This window comes from Lichenostomus cassidix, chromosome 9, assembly GCF_008360975.1.
Source record: "Lichenostomus cassidix isolate B80296 chromosome 9, HeHo_3.0, whole genome shotgun sequence".
Lineage (NCBI taxonomy): Eukaryota > Metazoa > Chordata > Aves > Passeriformes > Meliphagidae > Lichenostomus > Lichenostomus cassidix.
In genome coordinates this window covers 14,535,699-14,561,154 of record NC_139490.1, presented here as the reverse complement: position 1 = coordinate 14,561,154, position 25,456 = coordinate 14,535,699, and the positions used below count along the sequence as shown (strand labels likewise).

Below are 25,456 nucleotides of genomic sequence, written 5' to 3'. Positions count from 1 at the left end.
CTTAATACTTTTACTGCAGGGAGTCTTAAAGGTGCCTGTTACTACTCTTGATGTTTAGGTTTTGTGATTCAGCTCATCAGCTTGCTCTAAGATGGTGAAAAAAAAAGAAAGTTGACCTTGACCTCAAGAGTACAGCTTGACCCCAGTGCTACTTCTTTTCTTGTTCTCCTAATACCTTCCTTATATTTAAGGAAAGTTTTAACAGCCAAATCACCTGACACCACAGCAGAAGGAGGCTTAGCCTAGTGAGTACCACACATAATTTTTATTCTTTTGAAGGGAAAAAAATACCTCTTGGTGCGCAGCCAGCAAGTGAAGTCGGGTGGAATTTGCCTTCACTTGGTTATAATCAGCTTTGTCCCTTTGTTGATGTGACCTCAGCTATATGCTGTTGCCACCTTCTCATCCCACCACTTTCTGTCATAAAGCTCAGCAGGGAAAATAAACTGAGGCCAAAACAACATATGGAAGTGTCTTGGCAAGATTTGGCTGGTCATTTGAAGTGTTTTTTCTCTGGGTAGGAGATGAAATCAGAGCTGTGTTGTTTCGTATCTAGAGATCATTATTTTTAGATCAGCGGCAGTTCTTAGCCTCTGCATGTAATCTGCTCAGACAGAGCCGCGCAAGGCAGCAGGGTTTGCATGAACAGTCTGTGGGGCTCAGTCACTGATGTTGATTACAACTTGAGTCTTGGAAGTGTGAATGCTCAAAGCACTGAACTGTGTGGTAAAGCTCAGCAACTCATGGTCATCTATGTCAAGTTATTTTAGGCATGGCAGATTTGTGATACTACGTTTTCATAAAACCAGATCCCAAGGTACACAGTTGTTAGTCTCCTGGTGTTCTGTGTCGACTGGGGGAGATCAGGAATGTCCTACTGACTGTAGCCAAAGTGCCCCTGAGTTGGAGAGTGCATGTATTGCAGACAGGAATCTCTGCATGATCCCAGCAGCTAGAGATGATGTGCATAGAGGGAATCTTGGTACATTTAAAGATTATCAGGGCCCATTCTGAAAAACACCGGCTGAACCACGTGCGTTTGGTGCTGCAACTGGGAAGGTTTGCCTAGGATGTCATACCTCAGCTATACATAGCAAACTCAAAGCTCCTTACAGAGAAACCTCTTACCAGTCACTTTCCACAAATGGTGCCTATACCTAAAGGTACTTAGTGAAAATCCTTGAGAGGTATTTAATGCAAAAGCAGTTGGTATCTCTGGTGTTTTTCAGAAGCCCTCACACTGCTAGCTCGGAGAAGTGCAGAGCAGCTACAGCACAGAACTTAGGCCAGTTACTCATTTTGTCTGAACTAGGCTCTGCCACCCCAGGGGTTTGCCAAGATGTGTGACATGGGGGGGCTCGACAACCTGATTGCCAACACTGCCTACCTCCAGGCAAGGAAGAGTGGAGATGCAGACACCAAGGAAATGCAAAAGAGGCGTAAGAGCCTCTCGCTGCCCAAGCTTGAGGATTGCAAAGAGCATCGAGAGTCCATTGCTGCTGATTATGACAGCATCTGTGAACAGCAGCCCATTGGCAAGAAATTCTTCAGAGACTTCTTAGAGACAGTGCCAGAATATGTGGTAGGCAGGGACTTCCTAGATGAGGTGTCTAACTGGGAGTTGGCAGAGGACAATCTCAAGAGCAGTACCATGGAGAATATTTTCACCAATTTTCTTAAGGAAGGTGGCAAAAGCTATCTGTCTTTCATGAGCTCTGACTTGGTCAGCAAATGCAAGGCAGCTACTGCAAAGGACTATGAGAACATCGTGCAGCTGGCCAAGGAGGAAACCAAACTCTTCTTTAAAGAGAAGCCCTTCCAGGATTTCCAGACCAGCCCCTTCTATGACAAATTCATCCAATGGAAAGTGTTTGAGAAGCAACCAGTAACTGATAAATACTTCTCTGAGTTCCGAGTGCTGGGCAAAGGTGGCTTTGGAGAGGTAAGAGTTGTACTTTTAAGGACGTGAGTCATCCCTCCCCTTTCAAGACCAGCAGGTGGGTTTGCAAAGAGAAATGGTTTAAGACATTCTATGAAGAATTATTAAATGTGCCCCTTCAATTGCCCATTTTCCAGAAATTAGACTGGGTTATTTATACTGTGGTAGAAGGTGTTGTTAGTAAAGAACTACTCTAATGTTTTTATATTCTGTTTCTATGCTAGTAGAAAAGCAGGCTTCTTTACAAAAGCGTGCATGAGTGTTCATGTAGTTAACTGTTATTCTGCTCCTTGACATCATTTTAGCCTGTACTAGCTCACACACTCCAGATAATTCCTAGCTGCAGTTTAGGGAAAAGCACACATGTGGATCTGTTCCCAAACTACAGTATGGAGGTTTTTTGGGAGTCAAGAGAGTTTAACTGTACAGATCCAATCTGTATATGCTGCTTATTCACATGGTTACAGACTTTTGTTCCTTTTATTTGCTACTACCATGTCTATTAATGGTATCCTCAAGAACTTTGCATCAGGGCCAACATATGCTACTGGTCCAGAACAGAACTTGTTTTTTCCATGTTTTCTCTGCTAATATCCTCTTCATAGATGTTAGCTACTAAGAAGCAGCTACTAGTAGGCATCAATGATTCCCCAGTTCCTGCCTATTACTACCCTTGATATTCCAGTCTCTGTGTAAAATTCCTTCATTACCTTTCCATGTGCATCTTCTCTAGGTTTGTGCCACCCAGGTGAAAAATACTGGCAAGATGTATGCCTGCAAGAAACTGGATAAGAAAAGGTTGAAAAAGAAAAGTGGAGAGAAGATGGCACTGCTGGAGAAAGAGATCCTGGAGAAGGTCAACAGCCCTTTCATAGTCACGCTAGCTTACGCCTATGAGACCAAAACCCATCTGTGTCTTGTTATGAGCCTCATGAATGGAGGGGATCTGAAGTATCACATCTACAATGTGGGAGAAAGGGGTTTGGAAATGAAAAGGATCATCTATTACTCAGCTCAGATCACCTGTGGGATTCTGCATCTCCATTCCATCAAAATTTTGTACAGGGATATGAAACCAGAGAATGTTCTCCTGGATGATAATGGGAATTGCAGACTGTCTGATCTTGGATTGGCAGTACAAGTCAAAGAGGGAAAAAGCATCACTCAGAGGGTGAGTACAAATTCATTGAACATGGGCAGAGGGAAGTGAAGCTATTCTGTTTCTAATGCCTTATGAGTCCAAGACTTAATTCCCCGGAATTGATTCTTTTCTAAAGACCTAAGGTAGTCATTTCAGTATAAGAGACAGGCTGTAAGAAGATTTGGTTTGTTAACTCTTTAGTTGCTGCATGTAGTAAAATCACTTCTTTTGCACAGAAACAGTAGAATCAACTTGACCTGTTTCTCTTAGGTTAAGCTCTTGAACCAATGATTTTATAAAGGCAGATGACTTGTGCCTTATGGAATACTGTGCAGTCAGGGATTTAACCGATTGTTTATTGAGCAGCAGTCAAAGATATGACTCCTGTATTCCACTTTTGCTCCGAGGAGAGTACAATTTCCTCTACATTACTCTTAGGTGATGCTACTGATTGTATTGCAGATGTGCATGCTGCTGCATAATAAATAATTTCCAGCGTTCCTCCCCACCACAAATTAGCTCCTGAAAAAGTTATCAGAATTGACAGTTTGTAAATGCCCATGCCTGTCTACATGTTTAGGAAGAAAATGATGGATGACCAGCTGGATTTTTTGTGAATTAGATTGTGCAGCACTTCAGCTGTGCCTCTGGTCATCCCAAACGAACCTGGATTTGTAATCATGGCAGGAGATTTACACAAGAAATATGTACTCAGGTAGCTTAACTATGAAAAAGATGAATCTCTTTCAAGGTATCTGGAGCTTAAAGATGTGTGTAATGAGAGAATGTGTCCAAAATACACTAAGAATATGGAGAAATGGAAGCAACATTTTTAACTGGTCTAACTTCCCTGTGTTAAACTCCTCAAGTTCACATTAGAAATTCAGTAGAAGAGAGGACCTGCTAAAGGCCTTTTACATCATGCTTGAAGTGCAGATCTTTTAATGTTGTTAAATACAGTAATTTTGAAGGATATTTTCCTGGCAATTAAGGAAGTTTGTATTACGAGTGGTTTTAGTTATCGCTGAAAGAAAATATGGAAATTGCTGTATGTATAGATAGCATAAATTTAAAAGGAGGCTGCATGGTATTTTGGATACAAAAATACAGCTTCTTTGAAAAGTAAGGTAGGTTTTTCAGTAGAACTTATGTAAAATGGGAATGTTGTTTTGTTTGTGAAGATGGCATTTTGATCAGTGAACCCAAAGCTATAAACCTTATTGTGCTCTGCAATTTACAGAGGTATGCAGTTATTATGATCAGAACAAATAGTTTTGTCAAAGGGCAGTTTTCTTACTTGTAAATATGTGGGGTTTGGCAGAAAGGAAAAAAACCTAAAGAGTGTATTTAGCAATATGTAATCACTTCTGTTGGTATTAGGTTAGAATCTCAAAGCAACACTGGACAAGGTGGTGGTTCTTCCTCACCTTCTGTGACAGTCATCAAGTTGTTAGGGACTTTTCTTTTGTTGTTTTTAGAAGCTCTATTCACCATCATATGGGTGCTTTTATTAGAGCAAAAACTGCAATGAATAATGTACTACATGGTTGTTATGTGTTGTAAATTTCTGCTAAAGGCAGTTTTATTCATAAATTACATTGAAATAAGAGAAGGATGGAAAGGATTTTTTTATTTTCTTTATCAGAACTATGAATTAAATTAATAATAATTCCCTGTATTATTTTGCATTCCTGTAAAATAGTCATATTTGAAAACTTCTGAAAAATCTTATATGAGAGCTGCATATTATTATTTTTTATACTAATGTCATACACAGGAAGACCAAAGAACACATTTACAAAGTTTACATTAAGCTTCACCATGTACTCCTGTAATAAAAGAAAAATGGTGCCATTAATTTTTGTTTACTAATCACACTTACATTATGACTTAAGATTATCAGAAAATTTACATCATAGCATGATTTTTGAGTATGACTGCCAAATTGTTATCACTTAATCAAACCTATACAAATGACTTTTTCTTTTTTCACACAAAGGAATGTATGGCTCCAAAACAGGTTTATCAAATGAAATTTAATCAGTTGCACTGTTTTGCAGACATAGTTTTCTAAGGGCATTTTTATAAGCTAAAGCAGGAAATGTATTCCTTCCAGGCCAAATCTGTATTGTACTGATATCTAAGTGCTGCATATCATAAAACTATTTCTAGATTTGGATAATGGTCTGAACTGACAATTTAAGGCTTACAATTTTCAGGCTCTAATTAAGGCATATTGCTACTAACCTATCATATATAATACATGGTTTTATCTGTGTATTTATGTTATTAGAGATTGCAAAAAATACACTATTTTGATGAATTCTCAAAGTTTTGTACACTCTCATAGCTGTACAAGCCATTAAAGATTAAATTTGCTCTTCTTTCAAAGCATTAAAAAATTCCTGTCATCTCATGTATGAATAAATACACATCACCCATACATCAACTGGAGGATCCATTAATCCCTTTTGTAAATCTTATTAGGTGATTAAGTTATCACATGGCACAAGTAATAAGCTTGTTAATGAGTTCCTGTTTTAGACATTTTCCAAGTTTTCATTGAAGGTTTCTGCAAAATTATAATATTTATGTACTGTTCATCAGCCAAAGAAATGTTCTTCTTGGGTAGAAAGGTTTTTGAATTTTAGATGGATGACTTCAGCATGGTCTTAATAAAAATAGTGTATGTTTATGCTGCAGGAACAGCATTGAGCAACTGATCATTCAACAGTTATGTAATTGAAGAAGTAGCCTTGGTATCCTTTAAGTACTGCCATAACATATACTCCTTGCAAATGCACATGTGTGCTCCATAGCAATTGCCCATAACTGTTAGAAATAAAAATACCCTGTTTTTAGAAACAGTGCTCCTTACAAAGATCTTGAAAGAGTTGGATAACTAGCCTTAGTTTTCTCCCTTTCTTTTCAATTGCTAAAGCAGCAAGTAGAAACATCCAGCTTTCTGTGTGAATTTTACTTTGAACTTATATGGGCAGTTGCAGATAGTTGGTACAGTAATAATAACAGAATTTAGAAAACTTTAATTTCACTAAGTGTGTGGATTTGTCTTTGTGAAGTGCTAGTGTCCCTAGAATGGGGAAATCACAAAAAAAAAAAAAAAAAAGTAAAATATACAAGCTTGAAAAATAGTCTTGGAAATAAAAGAAAGTAGAAGAAGCCACTTGAAAGCTACTTCTAAAGTCATTTTGCTTTATTAAACATACATGGATTATATGTGATCTTCCCATGATACATGCATGTACCTGAGCAGTCTACCAAGAAATGTGCCTATGCACACTTAGGCAGAGAGCTTTTATTGACATCACTGGAATTACCCAGTGGTAATAAAACTGTTCAGGACTTCAAATGTCATTATGACTTCCTACAAGTGTGCCTGTAGCATCTGATCTGATCTGATATGTTGATCACAGCATGCAGGAATTAGTTTGTATCTTAAAATTATGACCCTTTAAATGTTATTTTCTCTGTTTTCCATAATTGAAATAGACAACAAAGGAAACGGAGAGTCTGCAAAGATGGCTTTTACCCAGGCGAAGTGTTTTGTCTGGTTATGTACATTCTAGATTAATTCTAAAACTAGGGGGTTTTATACTACAGAAATGAGGACCTTCCATCACAAGCTTCCCCACTTGGACAGTTGGACCTGTCATCTTTTTCTTGAAGTCTCTGCAACTTTTTCTTATACAACTCAAAATCCACGTCTATGCGAGTCAAGTGCTCCTGCCTTATCCAAAAGAGTAATACTGATTTCCTGAGAATGGTTGTGAGAAAAGTCAGTATGCTCTTCTCTTTAATATCTTCATATCCTCTGCATATTTAAATATAGAGAATAAATATAATACCATTTTTCCAGAAGTTAGTGTGTACTTGCTGTTTATTTAGGGAAGAATTTTCTACCCTTACTGGGTCTGGCTTTTTGTGAAAAGCAACTGTTGCATGTAAATTGTGAAGAACTTTTGTGCAGATGCATGTGAGCCAGAGAGCTTAAATATTGACATAATAACTGTGAAAAATAACATAAACATATTTTTGTAGTATTTATAAAAGTGCATTCATATCTTCAGAGGTTTCAGGCTTCTTCACAGTTTTCCTGTGCTATGTTTTATATATTTGAAGGACATCATAATATTTTTATAGGAAAAACATGTTTTGGTTAAAATCTTACTCAGAATGTCCTTTTGCCCTCCTGTATGTTTGTTTATTATAAGATTCTATTTCTTAGGAAAACACAAGGAAATCTATTTAGATGTTCCTGAAACTTGCAGTTTAATTTCAAGGCAGTTGAAAAGCAGGAGGAGGGTTTAGACTCGTGAAATAAAAAATAACTCAGCAAGCTATTGTACAGCTGACCTTTGTTCATTATCATATGGCATTCTTATTGGATAAGATTCTGTAAAAATGTCTTCTTCCTTTGCATTTTGAAAAATGACAGCTTTTCATTTGCTCAGAATTAGAGGAACTTGCTGCTGTTTTGCTTATACATTTTGAAGTATGACATGTAAAATTGATGATGTTTTTTCTAGCAGAACTTTGTTCCTAAAAATTTTGATAATCGGAGTTATTATGAAGTGTGTCATCATGGCAGATGTTTCAGATTTTTAAATCTCTGAAACATCTACTTTACAGAATGCAATCTTACCCACAAAACTCCATGGGGCCAGTTGGGATCCACACGAGTACCAAGGGAGCAGGCAGCAGTTCTCACCATGTCACTTCCCATCATCACTTTCCCAGCAGTCCTGGAGAACCCAGGAGGTCCCAGCTGGCTGCACGTTAGCAAATGTGATTCCTATCCACAGGAAGGGCTGGAAGGAGGATCCAGGAAACTACCAGCCTGTCAGCCTGACCTTGGCACCAGAGAAGCTCATGGGGCAGCTCATCTAGAGTGTGATCATACAGCACACACAGGACAACCAGGGCATCAGGCCCAGCTGGCGTGGGTTTAGGAAAGGCAGGTCCTGCTTGACCAGCATGATCTCCTTCTATGACAGGGTGACCAGCTTTGTGGATGAGGAGAAAGCTGTGGATGTGTCTGGACTGTTTCCCAGAGCATCTCCTGGAGAACCCAGCTGCTCATGGCTTGCACAGGTGCTCTGTTTGCTGTGTAAAAACAGGCTGGATGGCTGGGCCCAGGGAGTGGTGGGGAATGGAATTACATCCATCTGGCACCTGGTCACTAGTGGGGCTCCCCAAAACTCAGTAGTGGGGTCAGCCCTGTTTCATGTCTCCATTGATGTTCTGGACAAGAGGGTCAAGTGCCCTCTCAGCGAGTTTGCAGGCACCACCAAATGGAGTGGGAATGTGGATCTGCTGGAGGCTGGAAGGCTCTGCGGAGGGATCTGGACAGGCTGGACTGATGGGCTGCTGCTGGCAGTTCTACAAGGTTCAGTAAGGCAAAGCAGCAGGTCCTGCATGTGGGTCACAACAACCCCCTGCAGACTAAAGGCTTGGGGAAGAGTGGCTGGAAAGCTGCCCAGGGGGGAAAGGGTGTTGTTGGTCAGCAGCTGGGTGAACATGAGCCAGTGTGTGCCCAGGTGGGCAAGAAGGCCAGTGGCATCCTGGGCTGTGCCAGCAACAGTGTGCCAGCAGGACCTGTACTGGGCACTGGTGAGGCTGCACCTTGAATCCTGTATTCAGTTTTGGGTATTCAGTTTCTCTCACTACAAGAAAGACATTGAGGTGCTGGACTGTGTCCAGAGAAGGGAAGCAGAGCTGGGGAAGAGTCTGGAGCACAAGTCTTGTGAGGAGCAGCTGAGGGAACTGGAGAAAAGGAGGCTCGGGGAGACCTTACATTACCACTTTGTGCAACTCCCTGACAGGAGGTTGTGACAAGGTGGGCACTGGACTCTCCTCCCAAGTAACAAGTGATAGGACAAGAGGAAATGGCCTCAAGTTCTGCCACGGGAGGTTTAGATTGGATATTAGGGAAAGTTTCTTCCCTAGAAGGGTTGTCAAGCACTGGAACAGGCTGCCCAGGTGGAGTCTCCATCCCTGGAGGTATTTAAAAGGCATGGAGATGTGGGGCTTAAGGACATGGTTTAGTGGTGGACTTGGCAGTGCTGGATTAATGGTTGGCCTCAATGATATTAGAATCTTTTCCAAACTAAATAATTCTATGAATGCCATGGTTGGAGAGTGAAGGAATAAACATTATTTTGTGGGACTATTCTGCCTAATGCAGTTCTGGATATGGCAGAAAGGATACTGTAGTCATCTCAGATTAAGAGAATGCAATGTGTCCCATGAAATAATTTTCCTACACGTGGCGTGCTATCCATTCATTCTGTCAGGGAATGACATTGGAGCCCTTTATGATGTAGCATCAGGTCTCTGCATTACTTTTACCATTGTTCCTCATTCAGCTTAATCTGACAGTTAATAAATGCTATAGCATTTACTATAAAAACACTGTACATTCTGGAATGATGCCTTGGGTAAATCATCTAGTCAGCCATGTGCTGACTCATTGTAGTCAAAGATGCTTTTATTTCGTTGAATAAGAAATGCAGTATTTGGCTGACACTATAATTCTTTGAACTTTTGATTTGACAGCTTTGACCACAAGCAGTATTGCAGGAACAGTAAGCTGTGAGATGGTGAGGAATGTAGTACTTCTGTTCTTACTGAACCACATGTGACTTTGTACTTACTGTCATTAGTACTTTCAGTTAACAGACATACCATACTTTTTTAGAAAGACAAAATAAAATCCTGGAATTACAGACACATGCAGGTGAAAACCAGGGCTTGGTTTGCCCATTATTCGAGTTTAAAATCCACTAGTGAAAGGTGGCAGGTGTGTGGTTCTTAAAACAGATCATAAACCAAAGTGTAGTTAAGCTGCAGGACTCTCTTGCAAGAGGTCTTGTAAGATCTACAAATTTATCTGGGTTCAGGGGGAGAGTGAACAATAGATGGAAAAAAATTTTGTTGAGAGAAACCATTTCTGTCTCTGGAAGCCCTTGACCAGCAAATAGTTGAAGTCTAGGAAAGTGTTAGAGAAGTCTCAGTGTACATACCAGGCTCTTACAGACTTCCCTATAGATTCATTTTTTAAAATATAATTTTAAAATTAAAATTAAAACTGGCCATATGGGCCAGTAAACTGGCCATATGGGCCATTGGTCTGATGCAGCCAGTACCCATCTCCCTGGATTTACATTTTCAAGAATGGTACCTCCACATTAGTCATAGTCCTGAAAGATAAGGTGGATGAAATCCCATGGATTTCAGTGATCAACAGTAACTCTTCAGGCCTCATTGACATTTGCACTGCTTAACCTACAGCAGCTGTACCAACACTGGAGGGCCCATACCCTTCCCAGGGCACCCTGCAGTCCCGTCCCCTCAGTCATAATGGCACAGAACACAAAATTTGTCTTTGATGTCCCCTTTCTGAGAAAGCCACCTGTGTGTGGTGCCATGATATGGTGGTATTTACATTCATTATGAAGAGCTTCATAAAATACAGATGGAGCTAAGTAGATGGAGAGTTTTCTCCTTTATTAACACTGTTCATGGAATATTCTGTGGTTATTAAATAATGAAACCATAAACATCTCTGAAGTATTACTATTTCCACATTAGAGAAGAGAAATGGTCAGGAGAAATTTAAAAGGAAATGAAAGGGAAAATCATATTACAGGAAGACTAGAGAACCCTTATAATTCTGAATTCTAATTGTGTGCTTATGAGTCTCCACCAAGTGTTCTGCTTGTCCTAAATGCTCCATCCTGGAATGTCTGATTGCTTCCCTGTCTGTGAATGCATGTTTCTTCTGATGACACTTCACCAAGGTGGGAGTGTTACCAGATTCTGTCCCCAGGAGGCATCTGAGGCAAAGATTGACATGCAATCACACAGGAAGAAAGCAGGGAGCTGCTCTAGAGTCCAAAGTTAAAATTGGTGCCCAGTTGCCTGACTGTCCTTCCTCAAGCCCTTTATCCCTTTGACTTCCATACAGTGTGAATCTAAACTGAAACCATGCTGTAACTGTGTCTCTCTTCCCAAGGAGGAGCACACAGGCAGCAGTCCCTACTGCACAGAGTGGCTTTCTCTTTTGATTGTGCAACTTCTTTCATTTTACTGATTGCTGATGGCCAGGCTTAAAAGGGTAAAAACCAATGGTGGATGTTTTTACTATTCCAGTTAGTGACTTTGAACCCAGGAGCAATTTTTTCTGGTTTTTTTTCCTAATATAGCAAAAATCTGTTTTGTCCCTTATGTGCTTTTGCCTGTGTGGGCTTTTTTTTTAAGCACACAACTCCCTCTATGAAAATTATGTTCTTATGTGAAAATAAAAAAAAGTCTGGTATTGAATCTTATGTAAGCATGTGGGATTCAGTAGCTCCTAAGCTCCTATACAATCTTTTTCATTATCTTCTCCTGCTACTCTGAGCAGTCCTCCTTGTGTTCTTCTGAATCAGTAGCCCATCAATTCATGATGGTCTATCCCATTGGAAGGTCCCACCCTCTGCTAAGTATTAACAGTATGCCAGAATCTTTGTTCTGTGAGACTTTCCAGAGTGCCTTTTGCCCTATTTAGATTTGGGTTTATCTCTTTTAAAAGATGGCTGCCTATTAATTAGATCAGGTGGTTTCTTGTTACTGTGTGAACATGGGGTGAGAAACTGTGTTGGAGCTCCAATTCTGTGTGACTCATTTAAACTACACTCTGTGCCTCCTCACAGTGACTCTTGGGAGAAGAATTAAGATGGTGAAGTGAGTGACAGAGGCAGATCAGTTGTTGTTCACCACATCCAGGGCCTGTTAGCTCATGTGCAGAGAAGAGATTTCTGTGGTCTGTTCCTGCATTCCTGCAGGGTCTATTAAGGCCATTGCTGAAGGAGTGGAGGAACAGCTGGACAAGAGAACAAAGCAGGCAGTGGCACCCCTTGGAGGAAGGAAGGACCGAGCCCCAGGAAACAGCTGATAGAGCTAAACTCAGCTTGTTTTTTTTCCTCTGTTCAACAGTTCTTGTGCCATGGCAAACAAAGATAGACATTCTGATTTGCTTTGCTGTTTGGTTTGTGATATCAATTGAGTTTGTTTTGCAGAGATCTGTGGGAAAAGGTAGTGAGATCTAAATCCTGTTTCTCCCCATTTGCCTGTTCCTGTGCTGCTGAAAGCTCCAGAGAGTTCTCTCTCTTTCTTGCCTGCACCTGCTAGAAGCTGGGACCAGGGTGGTGTTGAAGAGCTTTCCCTTGTCAGGACAGCAGGCAGAGGGATGTGTGAGCTGCTTGCACTGCAGACCTCATTCTGCTCCGAGCTCTGCTCTGCCAAGTACCCCTTGACTGCACTGGGATCTGAGTGCACTTAGTGTTTCTCAGGATCACATCTTGAATTACTAAAAGATTGTAATTATGTGACCTTTGAAAAATTTATGGAGGATCGCATTTCACAAAAGAAATATTTGTATGCTTTCGGATGAGTCATTCCTACTATACCCTGTCAAACTACACTCAAAGCAATAATTCCACTCAACAGAACTTCTTTGCTAATGTAGCCAAGGGCAGCATTTGGTCATTACAGTTTAGGGCATTATTGAAAAATTGTCTTTTGGGTTGTTCTCAAGATAGTGAAATAAAGGGAGAAGTAGATCTGAGAACCCTTTTCAAAAGCAAGTCAATTAAAATTTAATTTACTGAAATTTAATTACTATTTTTATATTTCAAGCAGCATGTGCAAGTAAAGCATCCTGCTTATCATCACAGAAGACAATATTAGATGGAGAGAAGCAAAAAATAGCTAGTGTTGTACTGACTACACTTCAGAAAGTTCTGTGTCTCTGCAGTGGCATAAGATTTCTGTCTTCTGTAGAAAGTTGTGATAGTATAAAATTCTTTGTCTTCTTTGTGATAATTTTATTTATTGTATCCTGTTAGATGCTTCCAGGTCAGTGAAGGTGTAAAACCATGTGTTTGTGTCTCTGTAAGACCACTTGATCAGTTAACACCTGTGTTCAAATGGTTCCTTGTCTTACCAGGAATTCTACAGGAAACAAGAAAATAATGTGTTTGATCTTAGTCAAAGTCCAAGGGACATTGTCTTAGTGTTGAGATGAGAACAAAGGAATTAACTTTGAGTGTGTTTTTTTTCTTTTCCCTGTTTTTATTAAAAGAGTGAAATTTGTCCATGTAAAGATTTAGTATAAAAAAGTGGGTTTTCATTAATATTCAGCTTCTGAGTTTGCTTATAAACTGCATTGAATGAAAACATCTTCAAAATCACACAAACCTAGTGGTTTTTTGTGTGATAAACATACCAGTATCTCATACTCGAATATATCCATTCTGAGGCATGGTCAGATTATTCTGAACTAAATATTCAATATCAGCCCATGGGAAATAGACCCCTTCTCAAAAATAATGCATTTTCTTTTGTGGTAGTTTTTAATTTCTTTGCTTTCTGTCCTTTTTTATCATTCTTGCTACAGAGTATAATTTACAGTATACTAATTTACCCCATGCCCTGCCAAGAGTAACTTATGTTAATTCACTTTTGTTTTGGGAATCAGTGGATAAGTGTTCCACCCAATATATTATTTTTTGCTGCTCAAATCTCACTGATAGTGAGAGTTGTACAGTTTAAAAACTACTTTCACAAAGCTTCTGTTTTACCTCCTTAGATGAACTTCTCCTGAGGTCATTGAGGCTGCCTTTCCTGTTGCCATAGGATCTCTTTTCCTGGAAAGATGATCTTATTTTTGCATCTTGTCTCCATAATGATTAGTGTAGGGATGTTAGGTATTACCTTCCCTCTAATGCTGCCTGCTCTCCAAAGATAGAATTAAATCTTCATTTGAAGGATCTATGTTCTTCTACTTCCAGGTGCTGAATAATTCCTTTTATGTGTTTTCTAATACAGCAAATGCTAAAGGCTTTAGCATCCTTCTTCCCAACTGATTTTGCCAAAACTACACATATATATAAATAGATGGAAAAGACTAAAATTTAAGCTTTCTTCCTTTCTTCAGATTGCTGTTTTGATAGTGATTTATGTATTTCTTCTCCCTTAGAAATCGCTGTTGACTACTTGTGAAATGTGTTTGCTTGTGCTATAAAATAGTAATGTTTTAATGGGTTTTGAGTCTCAGGGGTTATGAGATTGGGTTTAGATTCCTGCTTCTTAGCCTGTTCCTTCATTGTGAATAGAAGGAAAGCTTCAGGATTGGGAGAGATTTGTTTTTAGATTCAAGTTTGGGTGAAAATCCATGAGAAAACCATCTCTCATGAAATTCTGAATTGAAATGGTTTGGCATATCAGAAGAATGATATGTTCCTAGACTTCCTCAGATGGAGTTGGATCAACTCAGTGACAGCTCAAGATTTCAGTGCTACTAATTTAGAGTGTTGAAGTTTAGTGCTTGTTTACATTTAAGCTCATCCACAGCCTGTCACTTCAGTCTGAAGGGAGGATGTTGGTGGTGCATTCTGTTTATTAAGTTGTGGTCGTGCCATCTTTTTGGTCTGTGGTGGTGGCCTTGCTTCCTCTGTTCTTGAGAAACACAAGCACCATTGTCGCTGTTGAGCAGCTAGCAGAGTAAAGAAGGCACCAGTTCTCAGTGGCAAGAAGGAATGACCTTTATTGTTTTGATTTCATCATATATATAGGGTTTTCAAAAGTCACCCAGATTGGTCAGTCAGAAGCCTTCCCCCAGGCCTGATTGGCCAGGCTTGCACTGTCCAAGTTCTGGGACACTGTTCCAACAACATCCAAACTTTATCTTTATTTATAAAACACAAGAAGAATTCTCATGGGAAAAGCCTGTGCTAGCCACACACCATGTCAAAGCACAGTGTTCTGGATGGTGTGTGCTACTGGAGGGTATGTGGAAAACGCACATGGAAGAGACTGAAGTTACTTGGCAACTATTTCTTTTGAAAAAACAACTGTGAAAGAGGAAACACAAGCAGAAGGAAGTACTCTAAAAGGAGCTGCCTTGAGACACATTTGTGACAGTAGATTTCTGACTTTTCCATGTCAGATATGTCCAGGTTCTGTATGATGATGCTGAGTTGCAGCAAAGTAATGTCTTACCAGAAAGACCATATTGTGCTGTCAGGGCACATTTTGATTGTAATGTGACTCAATAGTTCTTCAAGGCATTAGTGCCCCAGCTTCATCTCAGTGAAAATAAGAATGTTTATTGCTTCCCAGAAGGACAAAAAAAAAAAAAGAAAAGAAAGAAAATATTCCAGAAACCTATTTAGTGCTGTGTTTACTAATCCACAATGTGATCTCTGTGTGCATGCTTTTGTACCAAAATTTCTCCTCTACTTTCAACCTCTCCTCTCCTTTCCAGGTTTTTTTGGAGCCAGATGGATCTGGGGTCTGTGGTCTGTGACCCTGTGGTCCATTTGTCCCCTTCCCTGAATAGAGCAGTAATCATACCTAAAAATGCAATACTGTCAGGGTATCTCTCAATATTAACTTTCATTTAGAGAAATCTAGTGTGAGCAGTACAAATTGCCTGTGGGATGATGTCAGCAGCTGCAGTGCCCATGCTGCTCCTCTGTACTTCTGTGGCTTTAGTGAGGGAGGCTTTTAATCTTTCCTTTTGCTTTCAACTTGACTGATATTTTTGTTCTCCTCATCTCCTTTCTGTTTTTCAACCATATGGAGGATATTGCTCTATATCCTTAAAACAAACTACAAAAAGATAAAATGAAGTGGATTTAATTTTCCATCTATTAGACTTATATTTTAATTGTTGCTAAGATATTCCCCCTTGCACACATTGTTTACAGTAGAGTATATGTCATAATGTGCAGTGACAAAGCTAAAATATATGGGGACACCTCACTTGGAAGTATGGTGTCCAAATTTGCAAAACTTCAAGTTACCCAACCCCATAAAATCAAATTCATTTGTTGAGCTGTGCTTTTTATAAATAAAATTTGTCCAAATGAGCTTAGCTTTAGTTGTGTTTTTATAACTGTTTTGCTTTGAAGTGAATCTCTGTCATTAGTTGTATTCTGGTAGCAATAATAATGACCATCCTGAATAACCTTTAGTGGGATTTTGCACAAACATAGTTTTTAATTTTAAATTGTTTTACTGGTAGTATATCAGTCCCAGTATTTTAAAAAGATACAAGATAAAAGGTACAAGCAACTTCTGATATAGTTATCACTGTTAGTTGAATTAAGATAGAGCATGAGATGCAGCAGTAAACATGGGTTCAGCTGAGGGAATGCTGTTCTGATTGAAATCTCATGTCCTCAGTCATGGAACAGTGCAGCGGAAAGCAGTGAGGCTGATCTCCTGGCTTCCCTGCCAGGTGAATCAGCTCCCTGGGGACAGAGGCAGCAGGAGCTATTTCAAACACTGCAGCCTGTCCCCCAAGGGGAAAGTGGCAGGCATGGGCTGGCAAGCAAGCAGGCAGATTCCCCTCTCAAAGAGAGGCTGTTTCTTCTCTCAGAGAAGGGGCCATTTGTGCTGTAGTCTTTATTCAGGCATCTCTTTTATTCAGGAAATACGAACTTTATGAATAATAATAATTTTCATAGATTGACTTTCTTACTATGGTTTTAAGAGTTTTTCTTGGCCCTTGGTGGTAGAACATTTATCCAGAAGCTAAGGGGGAGGTGGCTGAGAACTTCCTCATGCATCTCAGCTACTGGCTTGGTGAGAATTTTCTCACTGACAGCAGACTCCTGTGTTGGACACGTTATAACCATTGGACAGGGTGGGAATCAGTGATTGTTTTTCCTGATTTTTGTGGTGTTAAACAACTTTTCAAATTGATTGCTACTTGTGTTGACACAACAAAACTAACAATATCTTCAACAGAAAAAAAAAATGGAAGAAGAAAGCAAGTTAGCAATGAATTTAAGAATAAACCACTTTCAGGCGGAAATTGCACAGGCATTTCACCTTTGAAAAGCATATTTAAGATAATTTTCCCATGAGCCAAGATGTTTAAAGAGAGATACAGTTCACGAGCTAAAAAAGCTATACCTCACTGTTTCAAGATTAAAAAAAAGAGTAAGTTCCTAGATACAAAATATATCAGTAGCATTATTAATATTTTGGAAGAATTATAGACTAGTCTGTTTAATTGTATGCATTTCATTACTGACATTGTATAGTAAATCTGTCTGTGTGTTTGTAATAGGCTGGGACAAATGGTTACATGGCTCCGGAAATCCTGAAGGAAGAGGACTACAGCTATCCTGTGGACTGGTTTGCTATGGGGTGTACTATTTATGAGATGGTTGCTGGGCGAACACCATTCAAGGATTACAAAGAAAAGGTCAGTAAGGATGAGGTTAGAAGAAGAACTCTGGAAGATGAGGTGAAATTTGAACATGCCAGCTTTACAGAGGATGTGAAAGATATTTGCAAGCTGTTTTTGGCTAAGAAAAAAGAGGACCGTTTAGGAAGCAGGTATGCCTTCTCAATCTCAATACAATAGAGATTAGAGCTGCAAAAAATGTCGTTCTTTATTGCACACAATGGGTTAGATATTCCCTTTCTACAGACTTCTGAATTTTCCCTTTCACTTCTAGGTAGAAAAAGGTGGAAAGTTCTGAATATAATGTTAAAATAAAGGAATGTTGTTGCAATAGTGTGATCATCTATCCTCATTCCAGTGACTCATAGGAGTTGCCTTCTTGTTATTTTCTCTGTTAGACTCTATACAGTTTCAGAAGAAAAGGGCAACCCCTTTTTCTTACACATTCTTTCCTAAAGATAAAGAATATTCAAGTAGATATTTGCATCCTTGGTAGTGCAGATTGAATGCAGAATATTGGGCTGTATTGCTTACTGGAATGATGTGGGCAGAAAGCCAGATCTGCAATGTGGATTCTCTTCCCCGCAGATATCTAATTTGCAAGGCTGCATCATTGGCTTCTTACTGAAGAGGCCTTAACCCCTCTGCTTTGCTGAAGTGCTTTTAAAAATGTAGAAGTTCTGGTCATCCTGACTCATCGCAGGGAGAAAAAAGAGAAAAATTGGCACAAATTCCTATAAAGCAAAACATTTCTGGGCACTTCAGAGGTGGCTTTGGGTTGATGACAACTGGTGGATGTGTCCATGACTTAGCAATTTCAAGGAACTCCTCAATAAGAGAATTGCAAAGCTAAACCTTGTAATGTTTAACTTGTAATAGGTCTGGTCCCTCTGATGTGTGTGTGTATGTAAATAATTTAGTGGATTTCTAATGAGACAAATTGCAGATCTACATTTGCAATATAGACAAATAAAAGAAATATAATAAAAATGTAAAAAATTAATAGGAAACTGATAGTACCTATCTTTTGAATACACCATGTGAATAATCTGTGGATACAAATATATGTATTGGGTGCCTTTCCAGTCTAAAGGTGGAATAGATGAAGGATCTCATTGAAAATGCATAGATAGTCTTCTAAATTTATATTTCATAACAACGTGGAACAGTTTTTCAAAATGTTGGGCCAACAATTGAAAGAATTAACTCTAATGAAAGATGATAGATCATTAATACACATACTCTTAATATCCTGTTGCTAAATGGAGACGGCTCCTCTTCGTGCTTGATGAATTTTCTCAGCAACTATGCAAGGCAGCAGAAAAAGGTTGTTTTCAGCAGCACATGGAGGATCTTTAATACAAAACCTATATTATTTTAATATGTTTTAAAAGCTTGTTTTAAAAGTAAATGTAACACAAAAACATTCAGAGGATTCTAACTTAAAGTCATCATACTTTGCAGACACTTGGACTTACAGCACTTTGTGAAGTAAGCAAATTTCAGAGTAGGCGAGAATGAAATTTAGAAATTATGAGTGACTTGGTCGAGTTCATGCAGCAAGTCTGAAACAAAACCAGCAACAGACTATTCACTTACTGTAATCACATCTCCTTTGCCAACAGAATAATTTACAATCTTTCTGTCTGCTTATTGTTCCATTACTTCTCAGCAATAGGAGAAATGTACACAGAAAGGTTACTGCACATATTATTTTTCATTTTCTGCTGTTTAAGATATCTTACTCTGATGTGCCATGCTTCGAGAAGGAAAACAATAGAGTGTATACCCTAAGCACAATCCAGAATAAAAGCTTTCATGTACCTACTAAACAGGGCGGTACTATTCAGGACAGCTCATCCTTATGTAAGGATTAGCACTGTAATTCTACTAAGGACAACAAGAGCTTGGGTTATCCACAGAAGTGCCTGTTGCATAAGTTAAAGCTGCTCAAAGACAGCTTTATTTTGTACACCTGACCTTTTAAAACACTCACTCTCTTATTGAAGATGTGATTTCACTAGCTAACTCAGGAAAGACGTAACTCCTTTTCTCCACTCAGGCTTTTTGGGCTTGGTATCTCAAATCCCAAAAGTGTAAATAGATTTTTAATTTTTTTTTTTAATGGAAGAATACAAAATTGACAAACTTCATGTGAGTTCATTTGCTCTTCCTATTTAAGTTACATAAAAATGCAGTTCACAGAGGATGAGCTTAAGGTCATCTCTAGCTAGTTGGAAGATGCCTCAGTTCCAGTAGATGGCATTCATGTAGCTTTACATTTTTTAACTTTTCATGGTTTCAGGATGAGAAACTCAGCAGCAATCCATTTTGGAGCCTCCACCAGCTTCTAGTGCTTTTTGTTTTTTGTTACAGAAAGGAAAAGCAAAATTAAGGGAGATTTCTGTGAGTGCATCTGCCCAATAGAATTGTAAGCACTACTGGCTCACCAGTGTCCCAGGACACCAGTTAATTTGAACAGCAGCTCTAATGCACTTCAGGCTGACAGTGAATGTAATCAAATCATGTCAGGCTGCTCAAGTACTTGATTATTACTGGCTAGGTAAGTTAGGAGACGATTTTGCAAGCCGATGTATATGCAGAAGTCATGACCCTTGTTGGCTTTATCTAAACAGTTGTAGTTTTGTTCATATGGTCCTTTGGGGTTGAAAGCATAGGTTTTTTTATTGCCCAGCATGCCTGGATGGCAGTATCCATCATTCTTCAGGCTGTGATGTGGCATCTTGGTCGTGGTGGTGTACAGTGGATAGTGGCTGGTGGTGGCTTGCTCGGAAGAACTGGGCAGCAGAGGTGCCAAGTGACAATTTTCTAACAAGGGGCTGAAAAGGGCAGCTGCTAGTTTCATCTCTGCTGTGCCCAGGGAGCACCTAGGCAGGCTAGAAGCACAGCAGAGCAGCATGAGGAGCAGGCAGTAGTGCCAAGCTGGAGGAGCTGTTCTGCATGCATGGAATTGAGGCCTTAAAAAACAAAGATTTTTTTATAATCACACCTACTACTTCTGTACAGTGCTTCTACACACTTGCAAAGATAAAAAGACTTGCCAGAGGTTTGCATTGCATTTTGTTCATAGAACATTGTCTAGAAATACATGAGGGCTTACTCTTTGCTAAGTTTGATTTTGTAAGGAAGTGGGAAAAGAAAAAAGCAGTGTGTTAGGAACTACCGTTTTCTGAGGCCAAAGCCCAGACAAATTTGGTTTTCCTATATTACTGCTTTCAAGAGCAGTGCATCCATAAATACACTAAAAAAAAGAATGCATAGGTGTGGAAAAGACAGTGCTTCTCTCTGCTCCTCTTTTCTCTAGAATTCCAAATTCAGGCTTTGCATGCCTTGACTCTAGAGGCACAGTTCAAAACCTGTGGTCTTTGGTCATGCTTCAACAAGCACACATCTGAGCTCAGATGATTTCTATCATCAGAAAATATCCTGCATGTCTCTCTATGGGTCTACAGTGAAACAATTCACTAATTCTTTTACAGTTGAAGTTCTCCCTGAGGTCTTCAGTTGTTTTTCATAAAATATATTTAACTTATACATTTACAATTATTTAATCCTTTCTGGGTTTTATTATTGGGTTTTAACATTGTTAATACAGAGTTCTGTTTGTAACAGTGGCACACATAAATTTTTTAATGTAATCTGTGGATCTCTTGCCTAAAAAAAATCTTAGTTTGTAAGAGTATTTTGAATGAACAGTCACTAGAAGTGGGAGCGTTTATTTGAGTGACATAACTGAGTTTTATGATGTAAATGCGTAGATGCTTTGAATTAAGATAAAATCAGAATTGTCATTTGTCACCAGCTTCCTATTCAGACTATTGCTGCTCAGAGTCAGTCTATAGATGTAGTAACCCAATATACCCCATTCCAGAGTTTAATACATATTCTTACCCTATAGTATGGATATTCTTACCCTAGTTCACATAGAGCCAATCACTGAACTTCCCTTGTTCTACAGTGAATCCCATACTCCCCTCCCCATCCTGCTGTAGGTTCAGTTCTGGTGGAAGTGTAGCTTTGGATGGGGTATCCCAGCTGCAGCACTGCAGCTCCTCTGTGGCATCCTGCCCAGGCTGTTTTACCCCGAGAGGTGGAGTCATGAGTAATGAGATCAGAATGTTTTCTGCTTCTCAGCTTCACTTACGTTGTGCAATGCAGTGTTCTTTGGTTAGAAAAAAAGGTATTGTGTTGCTATATATATATATATATATATCTCCCCTGAAAGTACTGTTATGTCCAAAACACAGACACCCCTGTATCTCTCTGAGAGCAGAACATCACAGTGATGAACAAACTTTTGCTTTATTGCAGGAATGAAGATGATGACCCAAGAAAACATAAGTTCTTCAAAACGATAAATTTCCACAGGCTAGAGGCAAACCTTATTGACCCTCCATTTGTGCCAGATCCATCAGTTGTGTATGCCAAAGATGTTGCAGACATTGCTGACTTCTCTGAAGTACGAGGAGTTGAGTTTGATGACAAAGATAAGAAGTTCTTCAAAAGGTTTGCCACGGGTGCTGTCCCTATACCCTGGCAGGAAGAAATCATTGAAACTGGACTGTTTGAAGAACTGAATGATCCCAACAGAGTAGCCTCTGGAGGTTATGCAAATGGAGGGGAAGCTAAGTCGGGAGTTTGTTTGTTGTTGTAATTATATCATTACCAAAAAGAGTAGAAACCACCTCAGAACTTTTCATATTCTGACTCTGTTTCAGAAACTCAGTACACCTGTTTGAGAAGAACCAGCCAGTGTAATGTGACATTGACAGCTGAATAGACTCTATTATTTTCCTTTGCTCTAACAAAGGAGATAATATTTATGTGTTACTGGAGATGTATCAAGTGAAGAGCCATATTTCTCCAAGAAACTGAGCATAGAAATTGTGAAATACGAAAAGCAATGATAGAGTGAAGAGGCAACAGCTTTTGAAAATGACTGATTACTGTTTTGAATGCAATGATTTGTTGATTTTCTTTATTTTTTCTTGTTGTTTCTACTAACATTTCCTCTTTGTTCTACAGTTTTCAGGAAGGATTTTTTAAATTTCAAGTAATCTGAAACAGTGGAGCTCATATACCATGTCAAACTTGGAATCATATTGGTTAGCCAGTCTGTCTGTTAAGTCCTGTTAGTTTTTGGGTGGTTTATTGTAATATGTTCGAACTGTCCTATGATATAAAGAAAGCTCCACATATCACTAGGAAATAAGAACAACAGGATCAAACTCTTTCCAAAGCTGATTTTAATGAAAATAAGATTGCACCAGTTTAATGGAATAAAGCATTTATTTATTATTATTAAGTGTATTCTTTTAAGTGATAATACCATTTACAAAGAAAATGTATTTTTAAGTAAATACACATTCTTTTTGGCAATTTTAAAGTCATATCAGATTTCCTGGTAATTTTTCTGTATTTTGGTGATAAATTAAGCTACAGATAGACCAAAGCAGTTTGTAGTTGATTTTTTACAAGACGTTTATTTCAGTGTAATATAGATTTTAATTCAAGTTGCAAAATGCATTATACTGTTAAGTTCTGTAATGGTGAAAATGTTGTGTATGCAAGTTGAAACTATCTTCAAATGTTTATTGATTCTCATGCAAATTTTGATGTGTTTTTATTTTTCAATTTTATGACAACGTAAATTGAATTCCTTGGGACTATTTCTGTGAACACTTGCTACTGGAGAAGTGTATTACTCATGAGATGCCTCCTGCTGATTTTCTGTGGTAAGAAAATAGGCAGTTGTTTGCACAACTTTTAAAACTGATCCTGCACATGCTGGTCACTGTCATCTATCCATCAATTTCCATTGACTAAAGTGGAAATTGAAACGACTTCATTCCTTGGAGTCCTGGAGGCTGCAAGTGCCCCATTTTCTGTTTTTCATGCAGCAAACCTCTGACTGAACTCAAGGACTTCTTTTAACTAGACACTGGGATTAACTCACACATCTGCTTTAGAAGATGAAAACCTATAGACACAATGTCTTCTATTGTCGGGTTTGTCATGTGCAGCACAGAGCTTTAGTATTTATAACCTAATAGCAAATTCCAAACATTGCAGGAAACAAAAATTCTTCCATTTTAAACACTTTATGTGCTTCAGTCACAGCTAATTAATACATTGGTAATATTTCGTGTTGTTCTGAGTAGAAAAAGAATTGCTCTTTTTTTCCTTTTAAATTTGCTTTTCCAGTTCTTTATATACTTAATTTTCAAGTGAAAAGTCAAGAAGAACAGTGTTACTTAGGATTAGTGGATAATTCTGTTCATGAATTATGAGCATAAAATTGTCTGCCTTTTGAATAGAGACTTTCTGTCAAATAGTTTATAACTATATGAGCTGAATTCTGACTTGGTCTTTTAACCAAGAAGGAGGATCTGAATGATTGTGAAAAGCAGAGGAAGTTGAGAGGAGAGTGATGTGGTCCTGGCACGGATTTACAAGAGTGCTTCCACTACTGACATCCATTGATTTTATTTCTCATTGCTCCCATCTGCAGAAAGCTTTCACAGTGGTACTAGGCTAGTATATTTAAGAAACCACAACAGAAAACTTTATTATTATATGCATTTTCAAAAAGCACAAAACACAAAACCACACAAAAAACGCAACCACCACCTTATTACAGCTACCTGTTAGTGCTAGTGGCATCAACCTTTTGTCCTGAATTGATAAACCTCAAATCCACAGAAATGCTGTTTCAAAAATCCTCCAGAACCATAAAGCAGTATTCTGAAATGGCTGTAGGTTTTCCAGTGCATAACTCAATTTTCAGTTCACATTTGAAAAGAGGTTATGTATAGACAGAACCACAATTTAATGTCTTGTTAGAATCACACATCCCATGTGATATCAGGTGTTGCAAGTCTGTATTTTTCAAAATGTATTGCAATACTGAGATCTGTGAATTTGGGACACCATGTGTGCATAACATTAGATTATTTTATTTTGGAAATGTTGTAGTGTCACTAATCCCAGCACGATGTGCATCAGTGAGATCCATAATGTTAAGTGTTTCATGAATCATTCAGAGTAGTACATCAGAAGTCTGATAATGCACAATTTGGCACAGTGTGTGACAGAGAATAATGTGTTAGTTTGAAATAATCAATTTTCTAAAATTCTCTTTTCACAACATGAACAACTTCTATTTGCACTATGGTGAGGGAGTGGGACAAAGATTATTTCTGTATTCCTGTTAGCATTTTCAGTGAGTCTTTTAAAAATTAATTTCAACTTCTTTTAACGAATATGTGAAGTGCATGGTGCTTTTCTTCTTCTTCCTGCCACTGTAAAGTTCCCTGTTAAACTTTCAGGAGCGAAGTTATTTTAACAACTTGCTTCACCTTAACATAAAGCCAGCAATCCCAAAAGATTTGCATGTTCCATGAATTGTCTTACTGCAATCAAAGATGCTATTCATGTGAGTAAACTTAAATGTATATGCAAGGATTGCAAAAGCAAGGCCCATGTTAAAAGTATTGACCAGGTCATTGGATGTTTATAGTAGAAAATGAGGAATGGTTTTGGGGGAGGAAAATAACCTTGTGGTTGTGGATTACTTGAGTTCTTGTGGCAAAAGGAAATTATGTAATTTGAAACTGCAATTTTTTTCTTCTAGCTCTCTCGCTTTTTCCTGCTTCGCTGGCGTTGCGGTGTCTCACTTACCTGCCTCTTTTCCAGCAGATAAGATGCATTCAAGTGCTAATATAATCTAAAAAACTAAATTGTGAACTCCATTGCATTAAATGCCATCTGTGAAAGGTTACAGAGTGCCCCGGCCACTCTGCAGGCATTGTACTAACAAAGTTCTCTTTCCTGCCCTGTTTTACTCAGTCCAGCTGTTGGAACTGTTTGGTAATTCTAACTGTAAGAGGCTGAAATGTGAGATTTGTAGCGGCTTGAAATGTGTTCTTATAAGAACATCATTTAAACTTTGACAACATTGAAGAAAGAGTGCTGGCTCTGAGAGGGTATAAAAGAAAGAACTTTCCTTTCTATCTCAAGTCCAAATTTTCTTTGATACTATCTCTGTTACCCTTACCATTACTTCCCTAATTTCACTGAGCACAAAGGCAAA

At 38.7% G+C, this 25,456-nt stretch overlaps 1 protein-coding gene across 1 annotated transcript; it reads left to right on the top strand.

Moving 5' to 3' along the window:
- Window positions 1–1,307: 1,307 nt before the first annotated feature.
- GRK7 (G protein-coupled receptor kinase 7) lies at window positions 1,308–22,954 on the top strand. The gene is made up of 4 exons (XM_085069540.1): window positions 1,308–1,942; window positions 2,673–3,110; window positions 17,224–17,495; window positions 21,676–22,954. The coding sequence occupies exons 1-4, from the start codon at window positions 1,340–1,342 to the stop codon at window positions 22,016–22,018; spliced, it is 1,656 nt and encodes a 551-aa protein (XP_084925666.1). The 5' UTR covers window positions 1,308–1,339; the 3' UTR covers window positions 22,019–22,954.
- The last annotated feature ends 2,502 nt before the right edge of the window (window positions 22,955–25,456 follow it).